At 47.4% G+C, this 27,101-nt stretch overlaps 1 protein-coding gene across 1 annotated transcript; it reads right to left on the bottom strand.

Moving 5' to 3' along the window:
• Window positions 1-15,171: 15,171 nt before the first annotated feature.
• On the bottom strand, window positions 15,172-24,421 carry LOC119436075 (uncharacterized). The gene is made up of 3 exons (XM_037702822.2): window positions 24,260-24,421; window positions 16,563-16,774; window positions 15,172-15,529 (listed from the first exon to the last, which is right to left on the bottom strand). The coding sequence occupies exons 1-3, from the start codon at window positions 24,276-24,278 to the stop codon at window positions 15,275-15,277; spliced, it is 486 nt and encodes a 161-aa protein (XP_037558750.1). The 5' UTR covers window positions 24,279-24,421; the 3' UTR covers window positions 15,172-15,274.
• Between the last annotated feature and the right edge of the window lie 2,680 nt (window positions 24,422-27,101).

Raw genomic sequence — 27,101 nt, 5'->3', positions numbered from 1 at the left:
GCTGAGATGAGTCAGCGACAAGAAGTGGATGCTCCCTCTGATTCACAAGCATGCGGCAGCAGCCTTTCGAAACAACAACCGCCGCTGTTTTAGTCACCACGAATTACAGCGCGACCAAGTAAATAGAACGACCTCGTGTAGAACACAGCCAGAAAGAAGGGGGGGGGGCACGTGACTGCCAGTGTTACTCGAGGCTTCTTTTGCAAATATTGGCTCTGATGTGAAAGCCTGTGTCCGACGTGTTCTATAGTATCCCCCTTACTTTCTGGCAACGAAGCGCAACGGGACCGGGCGGAGACGTCGTTTGGTGTTGACTGCTGTATCGGTTGCATTCCGCTGAGAGTCGGATCGTGAACATAACGGCCAGGAAGTCCTTCAAGGGGCTGTATAACGCCCTGTTCAGCCTTGAATGATATTCACGGTGTTCTTATGGCATCACGATGCGCGCTATGCCGTCGAGGAATATGAAAGCCGGCAGGGCTAGATTTGTTTGTAAGTCTCTAAGGATGAGTGCAGCATGTTCACAAGGATATGGCTGAAAAATATAAGAAACAAAGTACACTCCACCTTACTGACCGCGTGTCACGAGAGACACGTGCACTGCGGCGGGCTGAGCGCGTTTGCAGCGATGCAAGGAGATGGATCGCAAAGGAGAGGAGTGGGAAAAAAGTGGGAAAAAGAAGGCAAAGAAGGCAACGAAATGGCTACATTGCTGAAATAATGTAACATGAATTCCTTAAAAACCACGGAAAACCCCAGAAATTTGCGGATGTTCTTATTTAACGGATTGTTATTAGGTTTTAGAGTGAATCGCACCTCCATCAAAGAAATAAATAAATAAACAACACGCAAAATACCTGAAATTACAATAACTTGGGTTGCAATGCAAAAACATTGCTGTCGTCTATACAGCTCAAAATGTTTTTAACCAAATATTCACTAGTCCTCAAGACTCCAGGCTCCCTTTTCGTTGTTTCGCCTTGTTAAATCCAGAAACTTACTAGGAAAATGGCTATATAGACTTAAATCTATAGTTCTTGTTGGAGGTCTATTGTCGGAAAGCAATTACGTGTCTTCTGAGGCCAGGAGCGGGAATGAACTTCTTGACAGCAGATGAATAGAAAGCAAAAAAAGATGATGAAATAATATACGAAAAATATAAGTAATCAAATAACAATTTAATAAGAAATTGTGAGATAACAATAATATTACAAATAAATAAACAAAAAAACGTCATTAAATGTGCCAACAACAGTGCCCCATAATGTGAAATCGCTCTCAACAGAAAACTGACAGTTTCACTCAAGTACAAAGTAGTGACAAGGATAGCGAAAAACCCCGCAGGGGAGTTTCGAACTGCATCACTTGCAGCAAACTACAGCATTGGCCAAATAACTAACTGTATGTGTATCATTGTGAGGCCGAAGCTGCATTTTGTAGGCGGCCCGGCCCGTCCAGTACGAAGGTACTTTGGTATACGGGCCGAAACTAAGGAGGAGTCCGGTGCCCGAGGGTGTCAATCATAGGCTGTCGGTTCAGCCCAAGGCCTTGCGCAGTTTCGCACGGAATCAGCTCAAGCGCTGAACTATGACTACGGAGCTATCACTTCAGAGCTTCATCGAATAGCATTTGCACAACCGTCTAAGTTGCTCAAGGTTCCTCCGTGATTTTTGCCAAATAGACAGCTTTTACTTCCAGACACGCGGGGGAATTGCACACATCGAGCTCTTGCAGATGTGAAGTGCGAACACTCAGAGCAAGATATTATCGGCGTATTGCATACGTACGCGAGAGTTCACGTTTGTGCAGCGTGCACTATACGCAATCCGTGAATGGTTTCGCAAGGTATGGCCGATTGCTACCAATTGCTCCTCGTCCTGGCCCATCTTGGTTAAAGCATAATGTTCGCGCTCCCTGTTAGGCGACTTTAATTATAGGTAATGGCTATCGCCTAACGCTGACTGCTGATCATACTGGGTGTTGGTCTTGGCCAGTCCCGTACAGCGGAGTGGAGGGCTCCCCTAAGAGCTCTAGATATCAAAGAGCTATTTACCAAGCAGTGTTCACATCGCAGCGTTGAGACACGTGCGGAATTAGGAGGCGGGTATTCGCAACTTCTTCACACCATGACTTTTGCGTACGTCGCACTAAATGTGTCGTAGGAGTCGGGATTGTTTCGAAACGTAGAGTTCTCGCCGTTGCGTTTGCAAAGCGCTTGCTATATATCAGCCAAAATTCAAAGGCAAATGGCCGAACCGTGCAGTGTGCGGCTGTTAGTACAATCAGCGCAACATGCTCGGCATGTTCCGTTCAGGCAATCGGTGCGAGCCCGAACACATCACTGGCGATGTGTTCGTTCGCAGTTTGCTGCACACAACACCGCCGCCGGAGCACCACTGGTGTTGCCGCAACCGCAGTTGTTTGCCGAACGACAGCCCGCACGTGCGAGTCGAGCGGGAACTTGAGTTCGTGGCATGCACGGCTTTATTTCCTTTCTTGCGACCATGTCACTCCGGTATCGAAGGCTCCCTAGTCACTGGAAAATGAGCGCGATGCCAAGCGGCGCATGCTGGTCTCGATTAATGCGATCATTTGAGTATCGCATTCACAGCTCAATGTCTTGAAAAAAAATTAAAGCAACAAATTCGGCAAAGCACTCATTCAAGTTATACGCTCAAGCTGGACAGATTTTGTTTTAATTACACGCGAACCTAAGCTTGTTGGCGTATGCGCGTGGGGGTTGCCTCGGGGCGATAGCACGCAACAGAAACAGCTGCGGCAGCACCTTGCCCAAGTTGCGCTCCGGCGGTGGGGTGGCAAAACAAAAGAGATACAAAAGAACTGAGAAAAATGGGGAGGTTAACCATAACAGAAAATCAAGTATGCAGCAAACTGTCGCAGAAACAATTGCAGCGGGACATGCAACCTCGCACTAATCGCCTGAACCGAACACGCCCATCAGGTTGCGCTGATTGTACTATCTGCCACGCCCTCCGATGTTTTCACTTCAATTTTGTTTGATAGTGTATCAGGCTAAAACTTTATGATATTCCTTGTAAAGCACGGAGAATTCGCAGCATGCAGTAACAAGCTTTTTTCTTCCTCTGTGCATTAATTTACCCCCCTTTTGCGTATACGAAGAACCTGCAACTCCAAGCTTGGCTTCTTGTTTTACTCAAACATCTTACAAAATTTATTAGACAGTACGGTCTAGTCGTCGCGGATGCCGCTCAAGAATCCCTGTAAAAACAGTCGCTGCAACACTGTCAGGAATTAACGTGTTTTTTTTTTTTCTTTTTTTTTTTTTGACCTGGTCTGTCTCCCACCTCATATCGCTGGTTTCCGCACCGAGTATACTATAAATAATTGTGTCGTACGGCTTGTCTGCTCCTACATGAAGCTCTTATGTGATAGATAGGCCGACTGCGGCTGTGCGAAGTGCCGTTGAGAAAGCCTCATTTTCTCTCTAAGTAGTAGTTGGCAGGCGCCGAGAAATAACAGCTGCCAACCACTATGCCAGGAAGTATGCAGGAGTACGGTAAAGATCCGAAATGTAGGCTATAATTGTCACGCAACAACACAAGCTGGGTAATTTTGTTCTGAGTATCAACATAGTAATCAACTGGCCTTCTCTTTAATTATCATGTTCTCACTCAAGCACAATAATACGGGCTTGTTGTGTACTGAGAGTAAATAAATTCTCATAATGCAGATTCAATACCACGTTTCATTTTATCGTGTCCCCTGGCGTTGCGGTATCTTCTGTATTAATGATTTATTATTATTTAATCATTATTCTTTTACATCCTGTGACCAAATTTTGAGTGGTTTCTGTCCATGTCGTGTCCAGCATTGCGGCTTGCATCGTCACTCAAATTCGCTCGTGCGAACAAGTACTCTGCCTACGTGCATGTTCATCTATACGTCTGAGAAGATTCTTTCCCGAACGCAGTGATTTTTTCGACCCTTCCGAGCGCCGGGGTAGGATGCCGCATTTCATTTCTGAATAACTTCCTGCAGAAAGTACAAGTCGGTAGTGTGACAAGTAGCATCCAATGTGCGTTGTTTTGTCACCCCTTCTAAAATGTGCGCTTGCTCCCCTTTCGGGCTGGCTGCCTGTGATGTGTGTAGTGCGCGATACGGTGCCGTGGTTGGGAGAAGAAAAGAAGAGGAGGAGGAGGAAAAAACTTTATTAAATAGGTAAAAGGTTTAAGGCAGGTCTGGGTGGGGCCCTCAGTCCAGGGCTCTAGCGCTCTAGCGCTAGCGCACTGGCTCTAGCGGCTCGCTGAGCTTGGTCCAGGAGGTCCAGTTGGCTCTCCCGGTCCTCGCTTGCGAGCAGTGCCTTCCACTGCCGTACGAAGTCTGTCAGCCTTAGAAGGGATGAGTTGATATCTCCCGGCCTAGCCACACAGTCCCACGTTATGTGAGCTAGCGTGGGTTTTGCTCCACACCACGGGCAGGTGTCTGTGTAATGCGCCGGGTGCATCTTGCATAGGAGATTTAGGTGTGGGTATGCGTTCGTTTGGATGCGACGCCAGTCCCGCGCTTGTATTCTGGTTAGTTTGGAGTGCGGAAGGCCGAATGTCCGTCTCTCCCTTCTCTGATTTTCCAATATGTCGCGCACTGCGGACGGAGGTTCCTCTAGGGTTCTGGCCGCCGCTCGGTTGTTACTTCCTCGAGCTATGCGGTCTGCCCTTTCGTTCCCATCCAGTCCGTTGTGCGCTGGGCACCACATTATGCCGTGATCCAGGTCGAGGCGTGAGCCCAGTATTCTTGTAGCGCTGCGCGGTAGAATTCCCCGCATGAAGAGTCGACACGCTGCCTGCGAGTCTGTAAGCACGTAAGACGGTTGACCCTTAAAGTCGGCGTCCCGTATAGCCAGCGCTATGGCTGCAGCCTCTGCTGTGCATACCGAGGTAGTCTTCACTGTGGCAGTTATCGTAGTGACTTGGTTGGTTGCGGTGATTGTGTAGAAGTCTTTGCGAGTAGTTGCACTCGCGTCCGTATAGTAGGCGGCCGGATCATTGTCGAATCGCTTCTGCAGAGCCCTCATCCTGGCCTGGCTGCGGCCTTCGTGATATTTAGCATTCATGTTTCGTGGAATGGGTGAGACGTAGAGGTGGTCCCTCAAATTTCGAGACAAGTCTGTGTCGTCGTCGCAGAACAGGGGTCGAGGTTCGTATCCCAGCCGTCGGAGGATAGACCAGCCCTGCGGCGTAGAGCTCAGCCTTTCTCTTTGGGATATCAGAACTGCAGCGGCATGTTCTTCATATTTGTTGTAAATACCCAAGCGCTCCAGGCGATCCGTGCTGACTGTGTTCGGGAGACCCAGAGCAGATTTGTATGCCGTTCTGATAAGGGTGTTCACTTGCCTCATTTCAGTTTTGTTGAGGTTTTGGAAAGGGAGGCCGTAAGTGATGCGGTTAATCACAAACGCTTGCACCAGCCTGATAGTTTCGTCCTCCGCGAGACCGTTGCGGCTGCGTACCACTCAACAGATCATGCGTGCCACGTTCTGAACGGTTGGTTTTAAACTCCGAATTGTGTCCTCTACGTTGCCGTTATCTTGTAGAAATAAGCCCAGCACTCTCATGTGGGTGACTTCGCGAATGGCGCGGCCATCCACATTTAAGTCAATCCTTGGGGCGGCAACTTTCTTACGACGCTTGCTGCGTACTTTCATGAACTCAGATTTTTCGGGTGCGCACGTCATACCCGCGTGCTTGGTGAAGTTTACCACTTTGTCTATGGCCTCCTGTAGTAGGTCTTGTTTCTCTCCATAGAACCCCGGTGTGCCCAGAGCGTAATGTCATCGGCATAGATTGTACATCCGAGGTATCGTGCTTGTTCAAGTTCTAGGGCCAGTCGCCTCATCCCAACGTTGAAAAGAAGCGGTGACAAGATTGAGCCCTGTGGAGTCCCTCGATTAGGCATTGCAAAGATGTCAGAGCGAGTGCTGCCCAAACCAATCGTTGCCTTCCTCTCGCGAAGGAAGGTAAGGACATACCGAAACACACTCTTTCCGCAACCTATGTTTTCGAGGCCTTCGAGGATCGTTTCATGAGATATTGTGTCAAACGCTTTCTTGACATCAAGTGCCACAACTATCCTGGCTTCCTTGTTTTGTAACGGGTCCAAAACTTCGTCACGGAGCATGAGGAAGGCGTCCTGTGCCGAAACATGTGGCCTGAAGCCAAGCATAGAGTCAGGAAAAAGTCCATGCCGCTCGATGTAGTTGCTCAGTCTGGTTTGGATCACCTTCTCAAAAAGCTTCCCTGCGCACGACGTGAGCGATATTGGCCTGAGGTTATGTAGATCTTTAGGTTTACCCGGTTTTGGTATGAGTATGATTGTAGCCTCTTTGCAGCCTTCCGATACCACCCCGCCGTCAGACCATACGTTATTGTTGAAGTAGGTCGTGAGCTGCTTCAGTGACTCCCGGCTCAGGTTGCGCAGCATCGCATTCGTAACCTGGTCCGGACCCGGTGCGGTGTTTTTCCGGAAAGATTGTGCGGCTGCATAGAGCTCTGCCGTCGTTATGGGCTCGTCCAGCTCGGCGTTTTCAGGTCCCTTATAGCTGTATTGCATTGATTTTGTGTCATGCACTCCTATGCATATGCTTTTAATGTCCTTAATGAGGGCATCGGTCGTGCCATCGTATTCATGTTCTATTAACTTCAGTGTTCGGCTTGTGGTGGTCCTTGTTCCTGCGGGATCTATCATACTCCGGAGAAAAGCCCATGTTCGCTTTGTGCTAAGCGTTCCTTTAAGTGTATCACAAAGCTGAAGCCAATTGGTGTCTTCCAGCTGCCGTGCGTACTCATTGGATTCCTGCGCAAGCTGGGCTATCCTGATCCTGAGCTTTCTGTTATGTCTCTGTCTCTTCCACCGTCTGGTCAGGCTTCTCCGCGCTTCCCATAGGTGTAGTAAGTGCCCGTCGACTGCCGGTGTTTCGACCGTTGTCGCAATTTCCCGTGTAGTAGTTCTGTGTATGGCCTTGATGAATTCCGTCCATTCTCTAGTACTATCACATGATGCGGTTTGCCTCTGTTTCTCTCTCTAAGCTACCCAATCGGTTATGATGGCTTTCCCTAATCTATGCCGAACACGCGTTGTATTAATTGAAACACTGATTATACAGTGGTCACGGCCGAGGTCTTCCCCTAGGTTGGTCCAGATGACGCCTCTGCCATTGTTTCCGAAAGTTAGGTCCGGTGACGTGTCCTTTGCTACACTGTTTCCTGTTCTGGCTGGTTCGCCAGGCCTCGTGAGCAATACCAGCTCATGCTCCTCCGTGAGGTCGACTAGCCTTTGGCCCTTTGGTGTATCTCGATCGTAGCTCCAGTCAGAGTGCGGAGCGTTAAAATCACCTAGGATGATCGCCCGGTCGTTTCGTTTCACTTTGCGCAAAGTGGCCATAGCTATAGCACGTCGAATTTTGCCTTCCTGTCCCTAGGTGGGCTGTAGACGTTGGCAATAACTGTTTTCGGTTTGCCGTGCTTACATGGCCAGACCGTGAGGACTTGGTGTTGGATACTGCAGTTAGGGACGTAGTCCACGCCCACCGCTATGTCCGCCCGTGTCAGCATTGCTATCTGAGGATTGTCAGAGTGCGTGTGCATCTTGTATCCAACGAGCTTCGGTATCCCCTTACCGGGTTCGTGTAGCCATATGATATCCGGGGGAACAGGCGTCGCATTTATGAAACGCGAAAGTGCTGCGTGTTTCGTTCTAAGAGTCCTGCAATTCCACTGCCAGACCTCGAGGTTTTCGACTACTCTCGTGTGGTGATTTGCCATCGATAGTGCTTTCGCTGTCGGTCAGCGCTATCTGTTTGGGCCTGCGTGTCGGAGTTCCTGGGCTGGCATTCCTGAGTTTGTTCGGTCCCTCTTTCGTGGTGTGGGAAGAGGAGTCTTCTACCTGTCGTTTGAGCTTGTACAGCTCCGCAATAAGAAGTTGTATTTGTTGCGCTATATTGTCCAGCTTATCGCCTTTTCCTGTCGCCTGTGGCAACGCGTTCGTGGTTTCTGGCGTGGCTTTGTTTGTATGGGAGTCATTCCTTTGTCTGAGATCAGCTAGCTCCCGTCGAATTTCTCCAATACTAGCTTTTAACATTCTTTTCTCCTCTAAATTTTTTTTATATGCTGGATTCTGAGTTATTGGATCGGCAGTGTGAGACACTACTCGCGCCCAGCTTATCTGTTCTATGTATGTGGCCGCTGTGTGATATTTACCTTGTGGAGCCCTCTTCTGTTTGGGTGCTGGAGTCTTGATATTGCACCCAGGATGTTAACCTAGATCTGTGATGATTTCGCCGTCTGGTACTCGACGTCGATCGCGATCTTGATCTTGATTCTCTTGCTTGCCAAGGGTCAGAGCGGGTCCTTTCTTGCCGTTGAGAGAGCTCTGGGAAATCGCTGAGCTCCAATTCTTCGTCTTCATTTGCAAACCACCGTGAACGATGTTGTTGAGCAGATCCGTGCTTTCCGCTCGTCAGTCTACCTTTTGGTTGCGTTCGCTTCAGGCGTTTCTGGCAGCTGCGGTCGCCAGTGAGGTGCTGCTCCCCGCAGACGGCACATCGTGGTGAGCAGTCGTGTCTGTCTTCAGGCTCGCGAACCCCACAGCTTGTGCACACTTTCATGTCCGGTTGCGGGCAAACGCTCGTGCGGTGGTCGACACTGTGACAAGTCTTGCAAACTTGCACCTAGTTGCGGTATGGATGGCATGCCATCTCCCCACAGCAATAGTAGACGAACCGCGGTAGGACCGTTCCGAGGAAAGTGATAGCTGCGCTCTTGGAGTCCCCTAGCATTCTTGCTTGGATTATTTCTATCCCTTATGTTCGGACTCGGAGGTTGGCCTTGATTGTCTCTCCGGGCGTATGCGGGGGGAGTCCATGAATGACTCCCTTGACGGCGCCTTCTCCGGTGGCAGCGTAGGCATTGAACGCGTGCTTCTTGCCATTAACTGTCAGGGCTGTGATCTTGCGCAGGAGATCAGCAGTCTCTTGCTGAGGTGTTGAAACTATTGCGATGTTTGAGCCTTGTTTTATGCGCAGTATAAATTGCTCACCCCTTACTTTGTTGTATCAGGCTGCGATCACTACTTCTGCTAGCATTGGGCTGGTCAGAGTCTTCAACGGAAGTCCTTGGTGTGGACGGAGAATAATCTTGAAGTCGCCCCGCGGCAGTGGTGGGAGCTTGTTCCGTCGCGCCCTGCGTCTGCGGCTGGGGGGTGATTTCTTCTGCTCTTTCTGCGAAGGTTCATTATATTTCACCTGTAGGCGTTCCTTCGCTTGTTGTCGTTTTTGACGAAGCGTCAGCACCGTCTGCCATCCCTCTTCGTCAGGTTCACTCGTAGTTGGCCGCAGATCCTCAGCGTCCGGGAGAAGCGTTGGAGAAGTAGGTTTCCGAGAAGTCAAGGACTCAGAGAAATCCATGTCGTCTTCTTCTGTGGGAAGTTTCCGTTGGGCCGACGCACCATTTGAGTCGCCTGCCGCAACAGAGGCGAGGTGTTGAGACGCCATATGCGTCGGTGTCGTGTGACGGATGCTGCACCGACGCGGCGCGGCGGCAACCGCCGCGCCTTAGCCCTGATTCGGGCTACCTCCGACGCTGCGTGGCTGGTATCTTCTCAAGGTCCTGGAGCCACCGAAAACGTACCTAGGCCCAGAAAGATGGTGTCCCTGGGTTCCCTAGAAGTTCACGGTGACGATGAAACACAATTTCAGTCGGTTACTGGAACTATAAGCAACGAAAACATGGATATTGCGGAGCTCGATGTGGGTGCTGCTGCACTCGTCGACGCCGCCTGGTAGTCTAAAGAAGAGGACAACAAGGAACGTACGCGCGGATGTGAATCTCGCGCTGGATGGAAGACGACGACGTCGAACAGCGTCTCGTCGTTTCGCCGCCGCTCATCCACGTCAAACTGTTACCCGCGCGTACACGCGTGATCTTACTTTACTCGCGTGTTGTTGGTACTTTTATAGCTTTGAGTGCATGTTGTTCCCTGTTGTGAACTTTTTGTTGAATGCTTATTGATGTTGTTTTTTCGCTCTAGATATAAAAGTTTTGTGTGCGTGTTGGAACAAATGGCTTTGTCCTCAATTGGGTTCTCGGAGGTTCTGCCTCAGGTAACCGTCTGAAGCATTAATGAAAGTAAAGAACCTGCATCACACTGCCCCAGAACTGTGAGTTTCTTGTAGGCATCGCGTTAAATGCAGATAATGCATCATAGATTAGCTGCCCTTCAAATTACCGTCCATGTATCCGTGCCACACGGCAGCGAACACTTGATGTAACAGCTAATTATCTCAGTGAACATGGCCTGGAGATTACACCCGACAAGTCGGTGGGCATAGCTTGCCATTCGCAATAACGTGCCTGTCGCAATATGAACTGCTTGTACCTCGAGGGGATAGCTAGAACTTTGGTGCGACATCATCGTTTATTAAGTGTCCCGATTGACCATAGTATTCCTCCGCAGCCTGCTGTGAGGCCTGTACGACAAATGGGTGTAATCAATTCTAAAGTTTGTTGTGGTTGTGGCTGCTCGAGCTGGATAGGATCAAGCCCTGCATATCCATCCGGGTGCTATACATTCCAGCGTTCTGTATGCTTTACCACTGCTAAACGTGCCACTTTGCTTGACGTCTCACGTGGAACGCGACTATTGTATTTCCTTCTGAGTGGTCATCGGCTTGTCTCATGGAACCCACTCTACCCCTCTGCTCACGGAAGTATATCAAGCTCTCATCAACCTACATGAAAATGAACGAGAGCTGAGCGACTTCAAGCGCTTTCGCCGGACACCGGATGGACAAGACCTCCTTGCCCGCCTCGTTCGCTATTTTTCGAGTCCCACAATGAAAATGGCAGCAGTGTTTTTTAGCATCTTTTGGGCATGACTTCTACTACTAAGGATGTAAGTGCAATTCAGTTCCCCGTACGCCTCTTCACCCCCGGCCTCCGCAAATCACCGCGACGTTCTGACCAGGTTCTGTCTGGTCTAGTCCTTCGCACCTAGCCGAATACTGTGGTCAAGTGTGCACGTACACAGATGCATCGATTCATAACAACGATGAAAGCGCATTCGCCGCGTTCTTCCCCGAAACATTGGCACGACGTGCCGCCCGTATAACATATGCATCAATAACCGCATAGTTATGCCATAGACGCCATAGACGTGTGCCATAGACGCAGCGCTCAGATATGTACAAGAGAAAGTCACGGGTTGCAAAGTTGTTCTCCCGAATGACTCCCACGCCACTCTTAGTCACCTACAGTAACCCTGCAATAGCAGCTCTTTAATGTGTCGCATTTCCTCCACCGCTTCCACGATTGCGTCGCGCGGTGTCTCCTTATTCAGTGTGTAGGTGCAACATCGCATGTGGGTGTTGCCGGATATGAAGAGGCAGGGGTTCATAATTATGGGCTTCATAATTCTGGGGCTCATAATAAGTACAACACTTGTCCGGGCGACAACCTGCCACTGCCATAACCTGCCACCTCATTGATGCTAATCCGCTACCACCTTCTCTGACCCACTGAATCAATTAGCTACCAGATAATTTCCTCCACGAGTTCGTGGGCCCGGTTCAGCTTGTTGTTTGCTGCTTAAGCTTCGGATAACGTATGCTGTGGTGGTCGAGTGGCTCCACCGACAATGACGATATCCGAACGTATCACGTCCTTTTTTTGTCGGTGCCCCAGAGACATTTAGCCTGGACTCTTCCTCACTTAGTGCGCAGTGGAATGCAAGTTTATAAGTTCTAGAGCCTGCTATCGTTTCTGAAGGCGACTCATTTAGACTACCTACTGTAGTCAAAACTAATGTGGACTAATATTGTGCAAATTTCTGGACCATTTGCAAGGCAGTTGACTGCCGCATTGTTGTGTGTAACGTAGACAAGTATCGTTATCATGTTGTTCTGCAGGATGTTCGGATTTCATTTTTATATTTCTAATATTAAGATACTCTTTTATTTTTGTTCTCTCTCTTTCCCTTTTTCTATGTCATTTTCCTGCACATCCTGTACTCCTGTGCTGTAATCCTGCTTTCCTGTACTATACTTTTTCAATGTACATTTTTCTTCTTGAGCAGGCAAATGTTCTTTCTTCCTTCAGTGATCGTTTTATGTCTGCATCCACTATTACGAAATTCTCTTACTCTCTACTGGTGACATAGTTTTTAAATCAAATTCACACTGTTGATGACTGTTGTATCTTGCAGGCCGACCTGTTTTCTTTTTGTGAATGGTGTAAGGAGAATGTCCTAACCTTGAATGCCGCTAAGACCAATGTTATGACTTTAACTTGCAAGACAGCAAGTATTCTGTTATTTTATTTTGTGCGTTGTGTTCCTTTGTGCAAGATATTCGAGATCAATTATCTTGGTGAACTCTTTGACACAACCTTACACTTTTATACTCACACTAAACGTGTGGCGATACGGGGTCTGTGCTTATCTCGGTTGTGTTTGTAGGCTATCAAAATACTTCAATTTTACAACACCCTTTCTTAAGTTGTACGCAACAATATGTATTCCTCAACTTGAATACGCGTCGTCGGTCTGAAATCGCAGCTCTAAATCTAAAAGTGACATCATAGAACTGGCCAATAAAACGTTTGTACCCATTTACCAGCATTTCTTTACTAATGTCGACTGAGGACCTTGCTCTAGCACTGTTACATTATCGTCACTACCATCCCTTTGTTGCCGAACGTAATTGCGATGACCTTCACTTTCCGCTCAAACTTAATGGTATCCACACTTACCCCGAATCTCTCTGTTGCATCGTGCTTCGAATTCTGCATGAGATTACCAGGGAGCATGGACCTTTCCACGTTCTCGCCTGCCATCGCCAACACTCAGCTGTGCATTGGAGACAGTCATTATAACAGTTATATTGTTCGCATAGATATTTTTTTCTTAATTCTCTGTGATTGTTCTGTCCTGATCTTCGTAATCTTGTATCTTAGTCATTTTCCCACACTGTTCAAGTATTTTCCTCCTTCGTTTTGTTCTGAACTTAACCCTGGTGTTTTGTTGTATGCAAACTGTCCTTTTTCGCAATTGTCATTTTATATTTGTTCTCTGTGTGTGTTTTTTTCTCGTGTGATGCCCAATTGCTCCCTATTTTGTTTACATTGTTCCTAGTTTTTAACGTGTATTTTTTATGGTTGTTTTTTTCTGCTTCATATCTTCTTTACCCGTGCTACATACAGCAAAGACCCTAAGTTTGTTCATGGGCAGATTAAATAAACGACTCACTTTGGTATGTAGATATTAATCCACATACCAGAGTGAGTCATTTATTTAATTTGCTCGTATTCATACTGTTATACCCGACAGTATGCCTTCCCAGCGCCGACAATACAGCAAACGGCCGATTTCGTTAGCACGCTTACAATCTGCTTAAGACTGCCAACACCTGCGGAACCTGGAACTCTATCGTCGCTATTGTGACCGCAGCACAGAATGCACACCCAGCCCAAGTTTAAATCTGACTACTAAGAAATTGGTACGGGATATTTCCGAGACTGCCGAGATATCAGGGCGCGATGGCCAGTGAATGAATAAATGAATTCTGGGGTTTTACGTGCCGGAACCACTTTTTCATTATCAGGCACGCCGTAGTGTGGGACTCCGGTTTAATTTTGACCACCAGGGGATCTTTAACGCACCCCCAATGCACGTGAAACGGGCGTTTTTGCATTTCGCCCCCATCGAAATGCAGCAGCCGCGGCCGGGATTTGATGCCGCGACCTCGTGCTTAGCAGCTCACCATAGCCGCTAAGCCATCGCGGCCGGTAGCGATGACCAGTGTGTAAGTATTCCGTCAATTGGATTGACAGCTGAGGTACACCATTTACTGAAATCTAGATCAGCCTCTATTCTAAGTAGATTGCCATGAATCGGAGAATAAACAGTTCCTTCCGATTTACACCTGCGGGGAAAGAAACACCGACGATATAAAAAATCATTGTCTTTCCTTCCTTTCAACCGCTTTCAATGCCAGTCGTAAAGTGTTTTCCATGACAGAATGATTCATCGGGTGTCCATTCTCATGTGACATGTTAATTGCTTTCATCGTCTACATCGACGTCACTTGATTTGTACTCACTTTCCTTCTTCACTTCTCTGTACCCGCCTCCATCCACTGTGTTTGAAATTAAGAACTAGCATTTCAGAAATATTGCGTGTGCCATAATAAACTACGAAGGGTGTTGTATCTTGTATCCAATAGAGTGCATGAGCAGCGGCATCGGACCCCGTGCCTGGTGTAGGGTAACAGCGCCGACTATTCCGGTTTCTAGAATTTAAAGCGAATAAATTTTTAGCGCCTTTGCGGATGGTTTGGAGGTAGTATCTTTCACCTAACCTCTATCAACTGCGCAGGCACGCACTGATGTCAAAACTTCGCGCTCCTACAACTCATTAAAAACATGCCACAGGATATATATTCTCTTGTATGGGCTTATATAGTACCTAATTCGGACCACACAAACAGCTCCCTTAGCATCTTTAACTCTCATGAATAACAATTAAGCCCCGGTCGACTGTGGCGATTGGCTAAACGTTGTGCGCTACATGTGCTTTTAGTTGACTCGCGTGATTTATGACGCGTGCACATAGTAGGACGTGGTCTTTTGGCAGTAGCAAGAGCAGTTGCTTCTCTCAAATAGCTCGAAAAGGTACTCTAAACTATTAGCCAATCAAAGAGATGCAATTAACGCCATCGGACGCATATAAAAAGGACCACAGAAGACCCTTTCTCTCACTCGTGAATGGCGCCCCTCAGACGATCCAGACAGCTGCGAAACAAAAACACACAAAAAGCGCAGGCAAAAAAAAAAAAAACGACCCGAAACCATCGTCATGTTGTAATCTGTAAATAAAGAGATTTGTAAATTATACATACCATGTGTTTTGTTTCAATGTTACCGTTCTACGAAAGTAAGAAAGTTCCGCTTACATGGACAGACACCCCCCCCCCCCCTTTCCCAAAGATGTATTCTGCCTGAGTTCTTCAAATCGTTTTTTTTTTTTTTTTTTTTTTGCAGATATTGAAATTTAATGCAGGTTGTAGCGACGGATGTTGCCCTTCGCGTCAGCAAGCGTCGTCACACGAGAAGTGTGTGCCATCGACAACAAAAGACTACTAAGGCCTCGCGAAGTCTGCTCGACACTTTATTAATATTCTGGGTAGGAAGTATAACTTTCGGAGCTTGTTCCCTTGCTTACTGTGCTGGAGCTCAGAGGTAGCGAACTAGCACAACTCGAGCTTCTTGCAGACGAGGACCTCGTACTGGTCGAATTTCAGCTCCTGACCATCGTGCGCCACGTAGAGGACCTTGTGGCTGGGCTGCACCTTTCCAACGAAAACGTCGTCGCCGCTCTGTACGCGACCGACGAACAACTGCTCGCCGTCGGATGTGCTGCCGCCTTGCACGGCGCCGTTAGGCACATCTCCTTCGCTGGCTGGCACCCAGTCCAATTTTTCCGGGTTCTCCGTCGCCAAGCACTGCGCGAACAACAGTTGGCTCGTTTACGCGCATCGTCCACATGCACGCGCCTTCGCACGCTTCAGCGCGCAGCGCCATGGGACCAGCAAAGAAAGAGGTGGACCCTACTTCGGAAGTCACGAGAGATGTCCCCATTCATGATTACACCTTATAACTTGCGTGCTATCACCGGGTTCTGTGATTGGCCCCAACCTACGCATTTGTCCTAATGCACGCCGTCTCAGTTGCGCGTGAAGGTGCATCTAAATGTTTTCTGCCATGTTTACTACTTCACGCGCCAGTGACGCTATCATACTATATTTTGTTCTCTCGGGCTTACTAAACCTCACACAACCAGCTAATGAGGGGAAATGATACCGCTTTCGCAAGGAACCATCTCAGCAATTACGAGCCTGCATAGACGACTTATTTGTCAAGTGCAGCTAAGTGATTCTTCTCCCTTGAGGCTTAATTCTCTTGTGCGGCAAGCTTAGACAAGTCATTCGAGCACTGACCTGGTTATTTGGTTCAATACGCTTGGGTCAACTGAGTCAAGTATGTGACCTAAAATTGTACAAGCAATTGTCAGGGTATAGATTCCGCGTGGAAAATGCATGTAATCTATACAGTGTAGAGTCTTCGTGGACGTTCTCATGGTTTCCGTCACCTATGTTTCCCTTACACGTTTCCACATTTTCTTCTTACTTGAGTGATTTCTCGCTACGGATACGCAGTTACTCTATACCTATGCGCGTAAAATTCTGGCAGTGAGAAACAAGAAAGCCGCCGTTTTTCTTAACGGCCGTCTGCACTATACAGTCTCGACAGCACCTTCAGTGACTATATTTTGACCGACTAATTTAAGATCCAGGTTTTGTTCTGTCTTTATTGTATGCCGCTTTATACATAAGTTATTTTAATTATATACGGAAATTTATTGCATTATACATTGCACACCCGGCCCTATTTCGGGTACTCATGAGTGGAAAACAGAATTTTAAAAAAAGAAACGTTTCATTTCCTCCAAGGGAGAAACAAAAAGCAATGACGCACCTGGTACTCCTCGTGCGCGTGCGCCTCGCCGGCCCAGCTGACGTAGCAGCAAGCGACGTCGGGCTGCGCCCAGCCGATCAGCGTCTCGCCTTCGTGCACCGCCCGCGCGACGTACACTTTATGGCCGTTCAACTCTCCCGCGCTCAGAGCGTGGTAGGGCAGCCGGTTCTGGAAGCACTTCACCCATTCACAGCACAGCTGGTACTTGGTCACTGCGCCACAAAGATCACGCAATATATAAAGGGCCACCCTTGTCGCAAGCATGCCGCCATGGAAGACGAAGAAATGTTTAACGCAAAAAAAAATAATAATAAAAGCGTAGCTTCTCCCTACAAGGAGCAGTAGGCTGCTCCGACTTCACGTGGTAACGAAGCCTGAATTAAAGGAAAGATGAGAAGTTATGACGAGGAAAAGAAATTGTAACGAACAATGCCGAAACAATTCGCCTTATTCGAGAGCGCTCGCCCTCGTCCCACCGTAAACAATGTCACTTGAATTCATCAGAACGGTGCTGCAGAATCTTAAAGCTTTCTTTTGCGCTCACGGGGCGTCCATTGAAGTTCGACCACCCTTAGAGGTGAAGTAGTTTAGGGTAGTGCAGGCAAATGCTAGAAAATAAGAAGACAGGCTTCTGCGCCCAATTCAACCACGTGTGTCTTGTTTTTTTTTTTTTTTTTTTTTTTTTTTTTTTCACCAGTTCGAGCACATGCACCGCGCCTTTTGCCGGGTTCGTTCGCCGTGAGAGGCCAGCATGTGCCTCTCGCTAAGTGCTTCGGGCAAGCCTTCTTTTGCAGCCATGAAAAAAGAAAAAAAAAGCCGGCAGATCCCACGCCCTGTGGGAATCGATGTTATGCGAAGCAGAGTGCGGGAAGCCGACCAAGTTAACGGAACGACCATGAGAGCGCCAAGACGTAGGTGGTTAGATAGATAGATAGATAGATAGATAGATAGATAGATAGATAGATAGATAGATAGATAGATAGATAGATAGATAGATAGATAGATAGATAGATAGATAGATAGATAGATAGATACTGTCAAAGTAGCAAATATTCGCCAAGAAATGCTTCGCATTTAAAAAAGCGGATCGCACGAGCCCATACGCAAAGCCCGTGGGAGAACGGTTAATAGGCGGCGTATGCGGGAGCTCTACAAGTCGGATAGCAGTAACGACAGAAGAACGGATACCTTGGCCGAAACAATCAGCCTTTTTTCCACAGCGCTACCGTGGAGGACTTAATTTTCCCGCAGGGACACTGAATTTTTAGGAGAGTGTTCCACCTTCTCCTGAAGATTTTTGAAGGCACCGATCTATTCAGAGAGTAGTGGCGTTTAGCAAGTAATGCTAAATGTATCCAGTCGCTTGATGTAGTATGCTGAACGGGTAAAAGGTGAACGTAGTGGAGTGATAGCTTTCTACCTCTGCTTCTTATAATCACCTTCATCTGTCTTGGTAACGCTTTACTCACGCTGCATTTGACTCTCTGGCATGCTTATCCTCGCAGCTTAAAAGGAGACGCTCGGATGAAGTAATTGCCAGCATGGCTTTGCAGGGCTAGATGGGCGCGTAGCTAGCACCATCCTCATCATCATCCTGACCTAGACAAATTGGTATGAATTCACTTCTGAAGCTGCCGACGCTGAGACGAAGCCAGAAAAGGTGGTTCACACGATCTCAGAGCGCTAGATGATGAAGATGATCCCTCAAAACATAGGCACGCACTCACAGGAGGGGAGGGGGGGGGGGGCACAAATAAGATGGATTGTACGCACGGGTAATTGGCCGAACGAGTAAAGAACTGGAAAAAGGTAAAACTGAGAACGAACAACTATTGTGTAATTCAGAAGTCAGGCCAGATGCACGGATGATTACATTCAAAAGAAATAAAAATAAATGTTCATTAAAGGTCTCTTTTTCGTCTTTGTCTAGCCCTTGTACGACTTCAAGAATGAAATAACATACAAGCAAATATATCATAGGAAAGCGTATACTACTAACCGTTAATACCACCAAGACAAATCTGACGCAGAAGCAGCTTAAACTCATATTCCGCATGATTCTCATTTCTTTTCTCACTTAATTTCTTTCTTTTTCTTTTTGATAAGAATCAAGCAAGTAGCCCGACACCAGGTTTCCCTGAAACAGACGCCGCAACAGACACTCAGTGTGGAAAAACTTTTTTATGCTCCCAAGGGTGTAAATGCATTTGTCGCCAGACGAGCACCCTTAAGGCATCAACAAAGTCATTCTCACGGAGTCAGCTCCGTAGGAAGTAGTTCACGGACCGTATTCACAGAGCGTCCTTATGCTAGAATTCCTGGTAAGAGTAATTTCCAAACTTGATGCTGTACATACTATTACCGAAGGGGGCCGGCCAATGGCGGACAGCACATTTGACCCCAGAAGAACTCTGAGGCTGAATTCACAAAGCTTTTTGTTCGTAAGTGCTGACAGCCTTCGCTAATAATGTGCCCAACATCAGCTTATTAATGGCAGAAATTCGCTCTTACAGACAATTCTAAAGTAAGAGCTTATTGTGGATTTGTCCCTGGATTCCTTGCTCTAGTCGGTACTTACTGAAAGATTGAACCCATATTTTTCCCGCTGAAGTTCTCTCCGGAGGTGCTGTTACATTGACGCCAAAGACCATCCGCAAATGTGTTATCCCGGAAGAGAAATGACGTACTCACTATGGTAACGACCGATTAAGTCTGAATCGCTGTCTGCTGATAAACATTTAACTTATTTAAGGTGGCGAAACTACTTAAAGTAACATCGGAAACTTCAAACATGTGGTTCACAGCGCATTTTGCAAGTATTAAACCTGAACTTTTCTTGCAGTCTTCTCACTCTGAAAGAAATGGGAGATAACAATTACGTATTTTTTAGGCGGGTTTTCTCGCAGCCTTGCAGTTCTGTAGGTGAATGGCATCGTGAAGTCATTCTAGTGCTCGCACTAAATTTCCAGGCGCACAAGAGGATTGAATTTGGTTGCCCGCATGAGGGAGTTAAATATCAGGGCTAAGGCCATTCTTAACTCGAAGTTCACGGCGCCGAAACTACGCTGAACCCTGCAAGAACCTTAAGAAAATTTAAATATTGGCATTACAAAACATGTAAACACGTTACATCCTACTGTAACCCTTTTCAGCAAAGCCTGGTGCTTTCGTAGAGTGGACTTAATAGCGCCTATGACGGGATACTATTTGATATGTCTACATACTCTGACGAGGACAACCTGGCTTTGCTTATGAGCGCAAAGTGTTCATTAATGCCCTGAAGCGGATGTTAACACGAGTTCTACAAATAATTTTGCTTTTATTTTGGGGTCACGTAACAATCGGTCCAAGTCTCATGTTTCCTACCTGCCGCGCCTTCCACAATGCCGATGATGAATTACGTTTGAATTATCATGGCGTGCAGTGTTTTGTTGCTTCTTCGAGCGCCCCTACCACCGGGTGCTACCTATTCACTGTTGGTTTAAAGTAAACACTGTGTGAAAAGTTCAAAGGTCACTCCTAGCGCGACTGCTTCTGTTCGATGCTGAGCACTCAATCTCGTGTAGTGTTGCTGACATTCTGGTGGCATCAAAATAAAGGTACTCAGTTCTTCTCTCTATATAGGTATCTTAGGCGCAATAGTGGCTTAAAAATATCCTCTACATGCTCTAGAAGCAGTTTTTACCACCCCTAGAGCGACCTTAAACCTTTCGGCACCGACGCTACTTTATCAAGTCTGCGATATATATATTGTAGTGAAGACGAACGCCCGGCGCTGCAGCCACATCGCCAGTCATCCGTGAAGCGCGAGCTAGAGATTGCCTGAGCTGCTCTGGTTGAGACACGCTGCGAACGCTGCCCGCTGCTCTCTTGTCCTGTGTTCGCATTAGAATATACAGGGTGTCCCACGTAACTTTAGCCAAGCTTTTAAAATATGCAAATGCCACTAGCTCAACAGAACCAAGGTAATGCTGTTTGCGGTCGCTTAGAGATACTCAAGATTATTTTTTGCATTCCGCCTAATTAGATAATTAGTCATAATTAACTAATCAACTTCTCAATTATTATAATTAGATGAAAAGTGTCAATGAGAAAATTGTAGAGCACTATGAAAAACTTCCGATACAGCTTTCTGTTGCTCAATGCGTGCAACATAAAAGTGTTTTTCCGAGCGTGAAAGATGCTCGCGAATACACGCAAAGTGCCTCGAGCGGCCAGTCGCGCGGCAATTTTGCGTGCATTCGCGGGCTTCTTTCACGCTCGGAAAAACACTTTTATGTTGCACGCATTGAGCAACAGAAAGCTGTATCGGGAGTTTTTCATAGTGCTCTACAATTTTATCATTGACACTTTTAATCTAATTAACATAATTGAGAAGTTGATTAATTAATTATGACTAATTATCTAATTAGGCGGAATGTAAAAAATAATCTGAGTATCTCTGAGCGACCGCAAACAGCATTACCTTGGTTCTATTGAGTTAGGTTGCATTTGCATATTTTTAAAGTTTGGCTAAAGTTACGTGGGACACTCTGTATATAATATATTCACTGCTGCTACGGGTTCCAAGATAATTGTATTGAAAGAGTATTTGTCGCAAAAATACGAACACTCGGTTTTATTATAGAGTTGAGGGGCGCTTGGCGTAAGCCGCATGCCGAGTTCTGTACTCCATATGAGCGTTCGCATTGAAGCGCCGTAAGACCCGAAGTCTCTTAATCCAGCCAACTATACAGATGGCCCCGTGGTCGCACGAGTAAACAGCGCTTTACCGAAAACTAAATTATCATGAAATATGGGGCGCTATAACGTAAAATGATTCCAAACTGTTTTGATTCCAAACTGCTGACGTCAAATTTACGTAACCACCGACGCAAACATCGGGCGGTGACCCGCAGCGACAACCCAATCAAACACTCGCCTCGTTTATAGGAGGTCACCTTTGTTCGCTTTCAAAACCAATAACATTGTCTACACTCAGCGGTCTTTCTTATCTAATTGGCTGACAAGAAGCGAGGAGCACGCTTTAGTGGAGAGGGTTTCGATGGGACCGAGCCAGCACAGTGAAAATAGATAACCGCATAAAGAGGGTGGTGTCTGCTTGACCGATTGGTCCGCTTCGCCCTACTTAGCTTGCGGTGGCTGGTTGAAAATCGCGGCGGCGTGCAACGGAAGGATAAGAATGCCGTTAAAACGGACCCTCAGGAAGGAAGAGTTGGCAGAGCGATGTCGTATGCATGCTGAAAGAGCTCGATAACGTTTTACTGCCACGCAAAAAGGTTTATCATGCGCAAATAAATACATGCTCACCAGCAGGTGCGGGTGGCGAGGGCCTGAGCGATCGGCGGGCTGCCATCTTCTATTCCTTTCCGAACGGGGCAGTCTGTGGCTATTCAGAAACATTTTCAGTTTTGTTCCGCATATTAATGCATTTTTTCGCGTACACGTCGCTTTGACGTGGTGAGTTTTCTCGTTTTTGTGACGTCGCGTGACAGACAGGCGAAGTGGAATGATTATTTTTCTTTTTGCGGTTTAATCATGCATAATCAGTGTGTACACGTTATATCAGATGGGGAGCTATCGCAATTTTCGTGACGTCGCGTGACAGACAGGCGAAGTTGGGAGTGGCCCGAAAATGTTTTGACCAATCGTGGAGGCTGATTGCAGAAATTGGAATCAAAACAGTTTGGAATCATTTACGTTATAGCGCCCATGGTCACAGTACAAAAGAAAAAAATAACGCAACAGAAAAATTTCTAACTGCAACCAGCAATCTTGGATATTCCTGTCAGTTCCGAGTGGTAGTGAAAATATGGCGCTTAATGTATCCATTTTTTGTGCCAACAGTAACAAAAGATTGTACTATACCAAACCCACCAGTAATCGCATCAAAATTCCGTTAAGTATTCATAAGCCGCGTTTACCGTGAATGGAATGCATGTCGCATTTCTTTGCAGATCAGGGTCATATGCAACAGCGTTGACAGACAGGGACAGCGAGAGCGTCGCTCTCTCGTGTCCCTGTCTTTTTTGCGCTGTGTTTTTTTTCTATGAATCCCCAACACGCCAAAGCTTCCACGCTAAGCGTTTATATGTTGTGGATCGCCCTTCGTCCGAAACCTAAACGGTACATGGCGAGTGCATTTTGCCAGTGAATTGAGTAGAGCACACGCTGGCAGCTGTCTCACTTTTTCTCTCTCAATACAATACGTCATCGTTTTCATGCACCACATGAGACAACGTACTCGTCTCGATCTATACGCTAGATCTCTCGGCGCATTAATGCGATTGGCACTGCTAGCGCATTGCAGCCTCTTGCAAGGGTGCGATGCGCTATAGAAGTACTCGCCACTGTCGATGTCATGCAAACGCCGCTGCAATGAAGCAGGCGCGGTAGAATGATTGTCGCAGTGCTGGGTACTTTCCGCATTATTCTTAAAGCATGTGTTGCACCCCCCCCCCCCCCCCCGCCTCCTTCTGGTGCTTTTCCACTCCGCTCTTTTATCCATTGATGTGCTGATGAAAAGCTTGGTGGCGAAGTTTTGCATTTACGCTTCGTCTTGCTTACTAAGGAAAGGGCGCTAAATGGTTATGTTTGTGCTATACCGAAAGACAAAGAATATCAATCAAAGATGAGGATAAGAAAGAAAGTCTATTATGGTTACAGAGAGAGAGATGAAGAGGAAGGACCGGCAGTGAGGTTAACCAAGGTCGTACACTGTTGCCTACACTATGCTTCGGTTAGGAAAAAGTTAGAAAAAAATGAAAAGAGGAAGAAAATGACAAAATTATAATAATTAAGAGGCCACCAGTGTGAATACAGTGGCAGAGAAATGCTTGCTCATAGTCACAGGCGTCTGTGCAGTTCAGTCGCCTTCAAAATGCGTAATAATGTTTTGGTCATCTTGTGCACGGACGACAACTTCGGCCAAGGTCCCACTATCTTTTTCTCTGAGGGTGGTCTGACGTCCAAATGACTGAGATTAACTCGCTAGATTTTATAGTATAATTGGGCGCTGGCTAGCATCATCACACATATTAGCATTGTTAACCTACGCGAGTGTGAAACAGTGTTTCTTTCGAGCGCCTAACTTTCCAAGAGGTATTTTTCTTAAACGTACGACACCAGACGGTCGCATTTCCAGGAGACTCCGACTCTTACATATGCCATCTTTTATACGTTTATTTTAGTATGTCACTCTACTCAAACATTTCTCTGTGCACTTACAGCAGCTCAACGAGAGCAATATCAAGTACTGCGTTCCTCCTACGCGAACATACACTGAACCCTATGCGCAGAACATTTAAAGAGAGCTCCGTGCCCCATTCGACTCTTTCAGCCAGTACCGACGCCTCCCATTGAATTAGGCCTGCGTGCAGTTAAACTCTAAACTATTTTAAGGTTGTGTAAAGGAGGCAAAGAAACTAAAACCGACTGTTTCGGTCCACTTTCTTTTTTGTCTCGCTTTCTCTTTTTTTTTCTTTTCATCTGCACCAAAAATAGGCAAATTAATACACGCATTCTGCTCTTTGAAATGATTTCCATGCCATCGCAGTTTACAGGTTAGGTGTCACCTTAACTCAAAGCCGTCAGCGCTTATCTGAAGAAAGCATCATGAAAAGAAAATATCGCCGCGCGTTGCAACTATGAACAAGCGTCGTTTGACGGCTGATGGCGTCCTACGAAATAACACATACCGTCGTAGTTGGCAGCCATGGTCAGTGCGGTGCGCTCAGCAGATCACAGGAAGTCACTTCTATCGAGTTGGTGGGAGAACAGACCGGCGCCTTCATATATACGCCTCTCAGGCAAGGAGGCCCCAGTCGGCAGTGTACGCGATAAGAAAGTGTGAGGCACTTGTGTGGGCGTACGCGTCGGGGACGATAAAGGCGCAGCGAGGAAGATTATGAGAGAAAAGGGGGTGTGTTTAGTCGGCAATCCACCGCAGTATCCCCTCGGCATCTTCGCGGCAAGGTATAAACGCACTTGTACTTGAGACTCCTTCGCTCGCGCAAACCGTCAGAAATGTTATCTATAGCAACGATGCAAGATATAGGGCGCCTAAACATGCTGTGGCCATTGGCCGCAGCTGATAAGAACAGGCCGGACGAGATGGTAAGCAAAAAATACACATCTATAAACATTGTATTTCAGCGCAAAATATCGCGATGCCAAGAGAAGTATGCATGCAGCCAGCATTGGCAGTAAAATCACAATAAAACACTTAGAGTGCAGACATACATGTCGAACCTGCGTAGTCCGATTGTTCTGTGTGCGATAATGTTCGTTATTTGAGGCTGCCCCATTGCATTGTGTGGTCCTGGTATAAGCTATATAACACTACAAACACTAAGCTCTCCGCCCTGGCCAAGCCCTTCTCCAGAGAACAATAGACCTCGTTGTCGCATTTACGTATGTAGCACTACTCACACTACGCGCCATCGGTATCAATCATTTGAAAAAGAGCTAGGTAGCGAACTGATCGCCTTGGTTGCTATATGACATTAATTGTGATTTCTGCATCCCTGGGTAGCGCTCCGAGCACGTCACACCTTCTTCAGAGGCAAGCTCTTTCGTTTTTGAGCACCTAGACACAAGTTACCAAGATTATCTGCAAGTGTACACGGATGAGTCAGTCAACCTGGTCGAAGACGCTGGCACTGCGGCATTTTGGATCACTTCCCTTGCGGTCGCATGGCCAGGCCTGTTAGACTTCCTGGTCTCACTGACAATTACAGAAAGTGCTGCTATTACAGCTGCACTACGCAGGCTCGAACGGTGCGCTGTACCGAACATCGTCGTTTTAACGGACTCAAAACCTGCACTCCAACAACTCTCCCGTGGCGATACTCCTACGAAATTTTGTCGGAATTCACTGCCTTTAATCAAGAACTTGAGAAGCAAGGAATGTAGTGTTGTCTTTCAGTGGATACCTTCCCATGATGGTATTTCTGGGGAATCAAAGTGTTGACACTATGGCTATAGAATCGCTCTCAAGGCGACCAACAGTCAATGCACCGATCAACCACCGTTTCCCCAAAGACGTAATTCGCAGCCATGTTTGGTAACTTTGAGCCCCTCCACATACGCCGTGTGTAGTGAAGTGGCTTAACCAATCGGAGGTCACTCTAATTTATATAATATCAACAGGATGCGCATAATGTCAGTAAATTGGTGCATTCGCTGAAGCTGCGATTATGCAGCTTTTACTCCCGCCATCCTTCATGTATGTGTGATGATAGGTTCTTTTCTTTGATGGTTTAGACGGTTCTGTGAGGCGGAGCCTCCGAGAACCCCATTGAGGACAAAGCCATTTGTTGTGCAACGCACACAAACATTTATTAAAACAAACGAAAAGCAACCCATAAATCAAACATTCAATGAAAAATGTCACAGTTTCGCTCTAAGGGCGAAGCAATGAATGCGATAGCAACACAGCAATGTCATACGAAGTAAGGTGAGCGGCTTTGGTAGCAATATGAATTGTAGTAAACATGAGCTGATTAAGTAAGCAGGTGTGCTGCGGCGTAAGTAGACCGACATGCAGAGAGACTCGATGACCACGAGAAGGCGCGTGTGAAACGGTGGTGTTGATGAGAAGCGCTTCCCGTGGGCAGCGCGTGCGAAGGGACACACCTGTACCGCTGCACTGCCGATCCGGGCAGCATTGCATGTGTAGCGTGCGTTGGAAAATGTGGCCCGACTATTACTAACTGTGGTGTGAGCGCGCACAAACAAATGTGAATAGATCACACTGAATGACTGCAGACAACGACTCTCAAAACGCTGGCAGCAAGCGCATACGCCGCAGCGGGCGAAAGTTCGTGCGGTCTATCGCTTCAACGGAAACTGAGCGGCAATACACAGCGCATAGAAAGGTCAGAGCCATGTGGAGATAATAGACGGTGCGGGCGAGCGACGAGCGCGGTTGTTGGCAGAGTAGATGTGCGCCCCCCCCCCCCCCCCCCGCTCCCTCCGGCGCTGGCTTCCCGCTTCCTTGCTTGCGCGTGGGAGATTGAGTGCGTTCGCTCTCCGTGATAGCGCGCGTCCCCGCACGCTTCCGCTCGGGCATACGGCGCGCGGCGAAGATTTTGTCTATACGGAACCTCACGGCGACGGCGACGGCAGAAATTCAGTTAAGCGTTCATATAATTGCTATCGCAATAAAACTCGTAATACGAAACACACACGGAGCTAGAACGTTAACGATGGCAGGCAAGTTCGGGCAGGCATCGAGCGTGTGGGCGCACAACAGTCTCGACGCGGAGAAGCGGAGACGGTTCAAGAACTGGCGTTGGTCTCACCAAACGTCGATGTGTTGGATCGTTGATCGGGCTACTGGAGCGTAGCAGCTCTGGCTTGAAGGGAGAAGACAGGCGTGTCGGCAGCACGGGCAGACGGCGCTGGCGTTCTGGCAGGGCAGCTGGTTGTGGAACTCGGGCCCGTAACCCGACAGCTCACGTTCTGCCCACGGGCGCAGACGCTCGCCGGCCTCGGGCAGCAGTTAACGATCGGGCAGAGTGGCGACGCCCAGGAACG

Source organism: Dermacentor silvarum, chromosome 1 (assembly GCF_013339745.2).
Source record: "Dermacentor silvarum isolate Dsil-2018 chromosome 1, BIME_Dsil_1.4, whole genome shotgun sequence".
Classification (NCBI taxonomy): domain Eukaryota; kingdom Metazoa; phylum Arthropoda; class Arachnida; order Ixodida; family Ixodidae; genus Dermacentor; species Dermacentor silvarum.
The sequence above is the reverse complement of the archived record's forward strand: the minus strand, read 5'-3'. Positions and strand labels throughout refer to the sequence as shown.

Excerpts from the sequence above, each read along its gene's own strand:
- LOC119436075 (XM_037702822.2), bottom strand. Across the intron at positions 15,530-16,562 it reads ACGCGCACGAGGAGTACCAG|TGCTTGGCGACGGAGAACCC; the intron begins GTGCGTCATTGC and ends TTGTTCGCGCAG.